The sequence below is a fragment of the Lathyrus oleraceus genome, unplaced genomic scaffold, assembly GCF_024323335.1.
Source record: "Lathyrus oleraceus cultivar Zhongwan6 unplaced genomic scaffold, CAAS_Psat_ZW6_1.0 chrUn0400, whole genome shotgun sequence".
Classification (NCBI taxonomy): domain Eukaryota; kingdom Viridiplantae; phylum Streptophyta; class Magnoliopsida; order Fabales; family Fabaceae; genus Lathyrus; species Lathyrus oleraceus.
The window spans coordinates 21,802-33,804 of record NW_026112791.1 but is presented as its reverse complement, the minus strand read 5'-3'; the positions used below and the strand labels follow the sequence as shown (position 1 = coordinate 33,804).

The following is a 12,003-nucleotide window of genomic DNA, read 5'->3' as shown; positions in this document are numbered from 1 at the left end:
ATCATTTCTACGAATGGATATATAGTGAATATGGTCGATGTTAAGAAAGTTCTCCTATGACCTTTCTTATGACTGAAGCGTATATATGTTTATTATTTTAATCGGCTCAATGAATGAAAGGGTGATGATAATAAATGAATATTATATGCAAGGGTAAACCACTAAATATGAAATGGAAATCCAATTAATTCTTAATTATAACAAAATTAAAATTGTCAATAATTAAATAGGTAAGTAATTCAAGTCCATCAATTTATTGATTATCTTTAATGATTTTAAAAAAAAAGTTTATTCTATTTATTGTCATTAATTCATGTGTTAAATTCCTAAAAAAAATAGTAGACATATTCGGGTTTACATATCCTTTGTGATAAATTAACGTTTTTTTAGACCTTTGTGGCAGGAGTCTTTATGACCGCTTCCCTGTTTAAATGAGTTAACATATCTGGGTTGTCAATGTCTCAGTAGTGGTTTTGGTTTCATTGTATTTATATATATATATTTATATATATATATATATATATATATATATATATATATATATATATATATATATATATATATACAAAAAATTTAATTATATTTTTCTTAGTGAAGTGTTTTGTGATATTTTATGACATTTTGTTATGGTCAACATGATTCAATGTGTATATGGAATTTGACCCGTACAATTAACATTTTAGATACTCTAGGTGAAATTTATGATTGAATGTGTTGCTCGAAGTGCGTAAGGGAAAAAACATGATTTTTGCAAATTAACACTTTATTTAATTATTGGTCGTTATGGTACACTATTTTACTTGATTTTCTTCCGTTAGAGATTTTTCCAACTGTTGCTCAAATTTATTAAGTCTACCTTTTTTTCTTGAATTTTATTTCAGTTATCATTATAAGTATTCCATTTTAGAAATAAAAAAGCAGTCGCATTTTAATAGTATATTCTGAACAATATCTTGCGGAAAGTATGGGATGTTACAAGAATCACCAAGAGATACCAAATATATGTCAAATATTTTCTTATGATATAATTATATATAGCAAAATGGTATGCTCCCCACCAATCATAAACCGATGAGTTTTGGTTTTATAAATGATAGTAAACTAGTATACGACCTGCGTGATGCGCTGGTTGTAAAGAAGGTTGTGCATATGGTAAAAATAAGTCTTTGAAATAAACTAAAATTTTATTTATGATATATATTATTTTTTTTATAAAAACTCGCATTAGCGGTTTCATGGAACACTTTCAATATTATCTTGAACATGTGATTAACTTGTGCCCTAAGGGCACATGTTAAGTAGTCTAAAAATGGAAAGTTTGTGTTGGAAAAACAATGAAAAAATTATTTATCAATTTTTAATAAAAACAATGCACATTTTTCAAAAAAAAAAGTTTATACATTTAACTTTTAACATTTCGGCATTACCTTATATTAATAATAATTTTTTTAATAAGATGGTTTATGATTGCAAATGTCTAACCTTTATTTAGAGTATTTGGAAGGTGGTTCAGACGAAGGACACCTAAATTCATGGCATTCTTGGTGAAGTTTCTTCATACATTTTTCACATCCAATGTAATGCCATCCAAACCTATCGTCAATTTCATTTATAGTTACTGAAATTGTGAAGAAAACTTCCTATATTTAAAAGTTTAAAAAAATTGGTAAGTAAAATAACATAATTGTATTTACAAAATATTTTTTAATTAAAATGTATAGTGTACCTTAATATCTGACTCTCATGTCATTGCCATTACATTTTGTAGTGTAGTTCTATTTTGAGTCATTATCTTTTGAGGTGACATATTTTAAAACTCAATGATAGGAATCTCCTTTATTTCTAGCTAAGTATTTGATGGAGTGTATAGTTTATACAGAATAAAAAGACAATTAATAAATATTAGTAACCAAATAAAGTATAATCAATGGGTACACTAATTTTTTAGAATTCTGAATTTTCTAGATTGATGTAAATCTGAATAGTTGAAGTTGAGTTGATCGAGCGGTGGATCAAAAATTTAAGTTTATTAGTGAAAATGGTAATACTTCTGAGTGAATATAATATATATAAGATTTAAATATATAGTTACCTCTAAACACATTCACTATTGTAGAGGTGATTGCAACTATGGTCATTTTTTTATTGACTTATCATCAAATTTTCAAATTCAATAGCTATTTTTCCCACAACATGGCCTTTACAATTTCATTCATATGTATAAATGAATAAATTATTATTATAATGTTTAGATTAATTTTAATTTAATACACTTAATTTATATACGACTATATGAATAAGCAAATATGGGTAGTTAAAATCTTACTCTTGTAGCCTTAACTCAAGTCTGAGAATTTTTGTAGGTTTTCCTTATGAGTAAATGTGTTCTTAATGTCCAAGAGAATGAAGCGCTCCAATCATGTCTGAAAAGAAACCTGAATATAGTTATATAATATAATTTATATTGTTGTAGGGTAACTTATGTATAATACTACCAGAAAGAACATTGTTGTCTCCAACTCTTTCTAAAATTGTTTCTATGGTGACAAATTCAAAATAATAGTGTGGAATTGTGGAGTATGAGTCTTGAATATTTATGACATAAGTCGTTCCCAAAAAACATGCATTTTTAAGCCTTTGATTGGTTTGTATGTTTCATTTACATGAAGTATTTTTTATATTTTGTTATGGTATATGAATTTCTCTCTTCTATCATTTCTCTAAATCGTGGTATAAGCTATTTGGCTTTTGTTACATGTAAAGGAGTTCCCTGAAGAAAAAAATATATAGCAATAAAATATTAGAATCAATTATTTTATAAAGAAAAAATAATAATGTTAAATATTTTGAATATAAAAGTATATTTTGCTAACAATAAACACAATATTTTAAATAACAAGTTATTACCTTTTCATCTAACAAAATTATTTCTACTAATGTTTGTTCTTTTTTATTTCGCACATTATAAACGTTCCACAATCAAACGACTCTGACTCAGAGTAAGCAATCATTATTATTTATGATCCATGTTAAGATAGTTGCTATGGTGTGGTATTAAAAAAAGTTAAGAGATTGTTGTTTATATACAACAATGCGTTCCTATGACTTTTCTTATGACTGAAGCGTATATATTTTCCTATGTTTATTATTTTAATCGGCTCAATGAATGAAATTGTGATAATAATAAAGGAATATTCTATGCAAGGGTTAACCACTAGATATGAAATTGAAATCCAATTAATTCTTAACTATAACAAAATTAAAATTGTCAATAATTAAATAGGTAAGTAATTTAAGTCCATCAATTTATTGATTATCTTTAATGATTTAAAAAAAAGTTTATTTTATTTATTATCATTAATTCATGCGTTAAATTCTTACAAAAAAAGTAGATATATTCGGGTTTATATATCCTTTGTGATAAATTAAAGTTTTTTAGACCTTTGTGCCAGCAAATTTTTACCTCATACCCCTACATTTATCCTTACACCCTTACAAATTTTATCCTTATATATTTTTAACTAATTTATTTATTTATTTTTTAAAATAATAATAATTTTTTTTGTATACCGGGAGACTTTACAAAAGAGTACCGGTAGTTATTTTTCAAATTTTTTTTAATATTTTTTTTGTATACCGGAAGACTTTGCCAAAGAGTTCCGATAGTTAATTTTTGTGTACCGGAGGACTTGGCAAAAGAGTTCCCGTAGTCATTTTTCAAGCATTTTTTAAAATATTAAAGTCCCAGTAGTCATTTTATTATGTGTTGTTAATATTTAGGATAAAATCTTATATGTAAATTTTTTTTAATGTTTATAAGTAAAATAATTTACTTATTATTCACATTCATTTTTCAATTTTTAATAAAAAAATTAATAATACAAAATTAAATCATTTATTATATTCATTATTTAGTTTTTATCACATTTTTTAATGATGAAATTAACTTTTATGACATCAATTTTTTCAATAATTTTTTACAATTATTTATGACATTTTTGTGCTCATAAATAATATTTTATTTATACTTTTTTTGAAAAATAATATAGTAAATTAAAATGATAATATTAATGGTTAAAATGAAGTGTAGTGTAATTGTTTCATCATAACTCCAATTAAAGTTTTTATTAAATCTTTATTGGTAATAAATATTTCAATTTAGTTCAAAAATGAAATTGATAACTTTCTATTATCGTTAGGAAATAAATAGATGTAAATTTGATGTTATTTTATTATTTATTAATAAAAATTAAAAATTAAGTTAAATTACATATGGATAATCAAAAGTATAATGTAATAGAATTCAATGAGTTTTTAAATTTTCAGTAATAATGTTAATAATATAAAATTTAAATATTTATTATATTCATTATTTAATTTAATTGAGAACAACTTTAAATATAATTTATTGTAAATATTTTATCATTCGTTTTTTTTAATGATGACATTATATTTTATGACATTAATGTTTTCAATAACTTTTTATAATGATTTGTGATGTTTTTGTCTTCAAAGTAGTCGGCCATCCCCTATTATTAGTGACAGATAAAATTTATTTTTTATTACAGAATAAAATTAATTTTTGTTGATTCAAATTAAATGGTGATAAATCAATTTTAATAAATACTGTTTATGAAAAAAAATTGTAGTAAAATTTGTTTTTATTTAATATTTATCTTAGTAACTTTTTTATACCCTTGTAATGCTATTAATATTAGAATTAATGATTAATATATATAATACATTATACATATTTCATATGCCTTTAACTATTAAAGGTGTTAAATTTAATTCTCATAATAATAAAAAACATTCATAATAATCTAAAAGACATTTAATATCTATGTTTATTATTTCTAATTTAACATTAAATATTTTGATTACCAATAATAATAAATTTAGTTAATTATTAACTTGAATAACATGTGGTAGAAAGTGATCTCTTTCAATTATTTCCATATCGATTGTTTCCTATGTTATATTTAAAATAAATTATTATAATATTATTAGTAGGTAGGTAAATATTTCATTCTCGTAATTTTTTACTTTGGCCATTTGTGATACTATTAATATTTGGCATAAAAATGTAATATGTGTTATATTTTTTAAAAAATTTAGTGAAATAAAAATAGAATTATGCAAGAAAGGAAAACCAAAATTGATTTGTCTTGTACCTATGTAGTTTGTGAAGAAGGTGCATATAGCATGTTCTTGACAACATTAAATTCCTATACAAAAAAAGCAAATTGTACCAAATCAAACTCTACAAGAAAACAAGCATACTCTTTAAGATAATAATCTAAGCTAAAAGAACAACAACTTCATCATTATCCATATTTTTCAACAATGGAATTCCAAGAATTAAAGTATTAGGAAGGGTTAACAACGATAAATCAGTTTTAATCCATTTCAAACCACCTTTTCCGAAGATCTTAATAATTGTGGTTAAGAGAGCAAATGCAAGAAGTTTCTAAATGAAATTAACATACATGGATTTTAAACTCATTTTATTGATATTGTTTGATGAAACTACTTGGAATGAAAGAAGAGGGATTGAAAACGTTGCAACAAATTTGTTTATTCCCTAACATTGTTCTTTTCTGAAGATTTTGAATCATTTCATAATATTGGAGAAATCTAAAGTAGAATTCTGCAAGAACAACAATCCAGTCGGAGAAATCCAGAATAGAATTTTGCAAGAAAACATTCCAAAATCTATTTTTCCATAACGGTGGGAAGATGAAAATCTAATCGTGATGGAAGAAATCCAAAATATAATCCTGCAATAACAACCACACACATAACTAATTATGCAACACTAATCCAAAATCGAGAAATGTAATTAGAGAAATTCAAAATCAACTTTGCAAGAACAGAATGACTTCCTGAGATATTTGCAACAGGAGTAGTGATTACTTTGATTACTCTCTTATTCTACTGAGAAGTACTTGAAACCATTTTCTTTAAGGTACAAAATTATAAGTTTCTCTCCATTTCTCTGAGTTTTGCCACTCCTAGCCTGGTTTTGGAGAAATTAGAGAGGGAGAAAATGGATTTTAGTATGGAAAGAGTCAAAGAATATCATATGGGGTGTTGGCAAATAGTGGTATTTTGATTAGTGGTTTAGTAAAAGTTGTACACATGATCTAATCGAATGATGTGGATTATTTTTTAAGAAGTTAAGGTTAGGTGTTTGTTGCATTGGTTTTAATAGATATAAATAGAAATTGAATTTTGTTTTGAATATTATAATGTAAATATACATACCGGTACTCGACAAATTAGAATATTTAGTAACGTAATATAAATATTAGTTAGGGTCATTGCCTTGGTCTTGTTGACTGTCCACTACCATATAAAATGCTTACTTGTGCACTTAGTGTATAAGCATGTGCTTTATTATGGTACCAAATTTATTTATAGCAGTATGTGTGTGATCTTAAGAATATACGCAATAGGTAGTTAGTGGGTTAGTAATTGAAAAAAATAAAAATTGTTGACTTAGTGAATTTGGTTCCTAAAAATTGGGGTGTTTGGACTAAGTGAGAATTGAATAAACCTAATAAATAGAACCATTCTCCTTATCTTGAAAAAGTCATGTACATTCCAATAATTTTCTCTATTGTTTGCTTCAATCGGTGTCACTTTTGTCTGTCTTATCTCTCAACTTTCAGCTTTATAAAAATTTATTAACTCAATTTATATCTTACACGTAAAAATACTCAGCCTATACTTTTTCAATTTCATAAAAGATGTACTTGTTATCCTAGTGAAATATGCATTATGTGGAATGTTGTAGTAGAGTCACTTGTTATGTCTTGATAAAAAGTTTGACGCTTTTTAGGCCTTTCTGTCAAAAGCTTTTGTGACAAATTAACATTTCTTAGAGTTTTGTGGCAAGAGACTTTAGGACAGCTTCCGCCATTGAAATGGATTTACATATATAGATGGTTAATGTCTCATTAGTCATTTTGGGTTCATGCATTTCATAACACACACACACACACACACACACACACATATATATATATATATATATATATATATATATATATATATATATATATATATATATATATATATATATAATACAAAAAAAACTTTTAATTATAGTTTTTTTGGTGAAGTGTTTTGTGCTATTTTATGACATTTTCTTATGGTGAACATGATTCAACGTGCATATGGAATTTGACCCTTACAATTAACATTTTAGGTACTCAAGAAAAAATGCATGATTGAATGTGTTGCTTGAAGGGCGTATGGAAGAAAAATAAGATTTTTGCAAATTAGCACTTTATTTAATAATTGGTCGTTGTGTTATACTATTTTACTTCACTTATTGTTAACATTTGAACTCGATTAGAAATGCGGATACTGATTTTCTTTCGCTAGCAATTTGTCGAACCATTGCTCAATTTTATTAAATCTACATTTTTTTCCGAATTTTATTTCAGTTTTCATTATAAGTATTCCATTTTATAAAAAAACAGTCCATTTTAATAGTAAATTCTAAATAATATCTTGGAGAAAGTATGAGATGTTACAAGAACCACCAAGAGATACCAAGTATGCGTCAAAAAAAAATTTATGATATAATTATATAAAGTTGAATGGTAAACTCTCCATCAAAGATAGACGAATGAGGTTTGGTTTTATAAATGTTAGTAAATGTTATTTCTGTGAGAATTGTGAATCCATGATCCATCTCTTTTTTGCTTGTGATGCTCTTAACCATATTTGGAGAGACATTCTAAAGTGGATGGGCATTAGAAGAAATCTTTATATTTGGAATAGAGAGAAAATGTGGATGATAAAAGAAACAAAGATAAAAGTTTGGAAGTGGCATATTTTGAAAATAGCTATAGCGGAAGCAGTTTATGAGATTTGGAGAAGTAGGAATGAGAAGATATTTTCACAAAGAGATAAGAACCCATATTTAAAAGATAAGATAATACGAAATATTGTAGCGAGATGTACATTGCATAGAGAGTTAGAAAACCATGTGAATACAATTCATCCTTGAATATAATAGGTCTTGTTTTGGTTGATACCTGGATCCATTGGATTGATTTTTGTAATGACTGTTTTTTTATAATGACAATTTAATGCTTTTATTGAGAAAAAAAAAGTTATATATAATTTTAGTTTTTTAATATTGTACAACTTTACCAATGTTCATAATTATTAATAGTTGTTCAGTAGTTTTATGGATAATTAGTCCATTTTTTAATTATATACAAATATACTAAGTTATCTTGTGAATAAATCACAACTTCTTTAAATTACTTAAATTTATTTTTGTAATTTTAATTTCTAATTCTAGATATTATTTGAAAATTTTAATACTTTATGAAATTGAAAATTATGTTTTTTAGAAAATATTGTTATTGTTAAAAAACTATTAAAAAATTGTTTGTATTTTTTTATGATAATCGGAATTGGATGTGTGTTGCTAATATGATTTTTTTAGGAGTACAAACATAAGATGGCTAGCTAATATGTAATGAAGATAAGATCTTTTAGCCAACTGTTATTTTATATTTTACAAAAGAAACTTTCACAATAGAAAATGACAATTCATAATTTATAACCGAAAGACCAATTTAAGTTATGGAGGAAAGTTAATTATAGACCCAAATATCTATCTTAGCAAATTGGATAGATTTTATACATGGCTTACAAATAAACTAAAAATAGGATAATAAAATAATAAATTGTGCCTATAAAAACCTGTTGATTTTAAACAATACACAATAATATTTTTTTGGAGAACAAAACAATATGTTTAATCCCAGGATTGGGCTCTTTTTTATTGTATGTTCATTTTTGTTGTGTGCTTTCTCATTTGCAACAACGGTTGAATATGATACAAATGCCATTATCATCAATGGAGAACGACGAATAATAATATCTGGTGCAATCCACTACCCACGCAGCACTTCCCAAATGTGGCCAGATCTTATTAAGAAAGCAAAAGATGGTGGTCTTGATGCCATCGAAACATATATATTTTGGGACCTTCACGAACCTATTCGCCGCCAATATGATTTTTCTGAAAATCTAGACTTCATCAAGTTTCTAAAAAATGTTCATGAAGAAGGTCTTTATGTTGTGCTTCGAATTGGTCCTTATGTTTGTGCTGAATGGAACTATGGAGGTTTCCCAATGTGGTTACACAACTTGCCAGGGATTCAACTAAGGACTGACAATGTAGTTTTTAAGGAGGAAATGAAAATATTCACAACAAAGATTGTGACCTTGTGCAAAGAAGCTGGATTGTTTGCACCACAAGGGGGGCCAATTATTTTAGCTCAAATTGAGAATGAATATGGAGATGTCATAACTAATTATGGAGAAGATGGGAATGCATACATTAAATGGTGTGCCCAGATGGCTTTAGCTCAAAATGTCGGCGTCCCATGGATCATGTGCAAGCAAAACAATGCTCCATCACCTATTATCAACACATGCAATGGTTATTATTGTGATAATTTCAAGCCAAACAATCCTAAAAGCCCCAAAATGTTTACAGAGAATTGGGTTGGCTGGTTCCAAAAATGGGGTGAAAGGAAGCCACACAGAACTGCTGAAGATGTAGCATTTTCAGTTGCACGTTTTTTTCAAAACGGTGGTGTCCTCCAAAACTACTACATGTACCATGGAGGAACAAATTTTGGAAGAACTGCGGGTGGTCCATATATTATTACAGCATATGACTATGATGCACCACTTGATGAATATGGTAACTTGAACCAACCAAAATGGGGACATCTTAAAAAACTCCATGCCGCCATAAAGTTAGGAGAGAAGGTTCTCACTAATGGAACGGTTACAGAGAAGCAATATGGAGATTCAGTATATTTGACTACATATGCAAATAATGCCACTGGAGAAAAATTTTGTTTTTTGAGTAATTCACATAATTCTAAGGATGTTGAAGTTGATCTACAACAAGATGGAAAGTACCATGTGCCTTCTTGGTCAGTGTCTATTCTCCAAGATTGCAACAAGGAAGTTTTCAACACTGCAAAGGTTGATGCACAAACAAATGTTTATGTGAAGAAACTATCTAAAGAATTAGGAAACTCACTCATCTGGACATGGGCATCTGACCCTGTGGAAGACACCTTACAAGCAATAGGTACATTTAACGCGTCTCAACTTTTAGAGCAAAAGAGTGTTACCGTTGATGCTAGTGATTATTTGTGGTACATGACCAAGGTTTTCATCAATGAAACATCCACTTGGAGTAATGCAACTTTGCAAGTGAACACATCAGGCCATGTTCTTCATGCCTATGTTAATGGACAATATATTGGCCCACAGTGGGGAACATATGATAACCTTCGTTTTACATATGAAAAAATCGTTTCGTTAAAACAAGGTACCAACATTATAAGTTTACTAAGTGGTACAGTTGGTCATGCGCATTATGGTGCATCTTTTGATATGAAAGAAACTGGTATTGTTGGGGGTCCTGTGAAACTCATTGCAACCAGTTCAGGTAATACTATGGATTTATCAAAATCTAGTTGGTCATACAAGGTTGGATTAAACGGTGAGGCTAGAAGGTTCTATGATTCTAAAATTAAAAATGGAGTTCAATGGAACATAAACAATGTTGTTATAGGAAAACCATTGACTTGGTACAAGACTACTTTTAAGACCCCTGAAGGTAAAGACTCTGTAGTCTTGGATTTCATAGGCCTTACAAAAGGACATGCATGGGTTAATGGTCAAAGTATTGGAAGGTATTGGCCTACAATGGTAGCTGACAAAAATGGATGTGATATTAAATGTGATTATAGAGGAAATTATGGAGCTGATAAATGTTTGAGTGGCTGTGGAGAACCATCTCAGAGGTTTTACCATGTGCCAAGGTCATTCTTAAATAATGACACAAAAAGTAACACGTTGGTTTTGTTTGAGGAAATGGGTGGAAGCCCTTTTAATGTGTCTGTTCAAACAGTTGCAATTGATTTTATATGTGCAAGAACAGATTATGGAAAAACCTTAGAACTAAAATGCCCTGATGGAAAAACTATTTCAGAAATCCAGTTTGCGAGCTATGGAGATCCACAAGGAAATTGTGGATCATTTCAAGTAGGTGAATGGGAATCACGCCATAGTGTGGCAGTGGTCGAAAAAGCATGTGGTGGAAAACAATTATGTTCAATTAACGTGACAAGTTCCATATTTGGAATAACTAAAGGTGGCATAAATGGCCAGCTAGCTGTGCAACTCCTATGTGATGGCTCTAATCCTGAAGATAATCGTGTACAAATGGTGCACGTGTAGTTCTATATTATAATTTGTCTCCATGTTAGCACATTCTATAATGTGTGACATATATTTCTTTATGTTATATTTTTCTGTTGGGCTCCACTTTTTATTTTTAAAATTTCAATTTTTTACTTATGCTACAACCTTAGTCATCATAGTTTCATTTTCTTACTTTAGACTAGACAAATAAACAAAAAAAGTATAAATAACTATTATTATCTTAGAAAACAAATTAGGAGTGTACAAATCCTATGTGATGACTTTGATGATGGGCTTTGATTATGTTCAGGTGCACTCTTATATCTTTTATATTTTCCTATGCCACGTCATAATTTTTTTATGTGACGATCTTTAGAATTATATTCTTTAGTGCAGTTCCTCTTTTCTCTTTTATTTCTATCTCACATTTTTTTATTCACTTCCATGATTTAAAATCATAATTAAATTATGCAATTAGATGTCATAAAAATCTATAACTCCAATTATAAACTTAATTCTACAAAATTTCTCCCACTTCCACTAATATTTTAAAATATTTATGAAAGAAAAATAAAATTTTAAGATTAAGTAAGTAAATTCATTAAAATATTTCAAATAAAATATAATGTAAAGTTAGAAAAAATTACTAAAATCAACCAAAAAATTAAATTAATAATATATAAAATAAAACCTATTTAATAATAATTCAAATAGATGAATAGCTTGTTTGAACATATTTAT

General features: G+C 27.5%; 1 protein-coding gene across 1 annotated transcript; it reads left to right on the top strand.

Annotated features, from left to right (window-relative positions):
• Nucleotides 1-8,524: 8,524 nt before the first annotated feature.
• Nucleotides 8,525-11,394, top strand: LOC127114136 (beta-galactosidase 7-like). The gene has a single exon (XM_051046525.1). It carries the CDS (start codon nt 8,782-8,784, stop codon nt 11,296-11,298), a length of 2,517 nt encoding a protein of 838 aa, XP_050902482.1. The 5' UTR covers nt 8,525-8,781; the 3' UTR covers nt 11,299-11,394.
• Nucleotides 11,395-12,003: the final 609 nt, after the last annotated feature.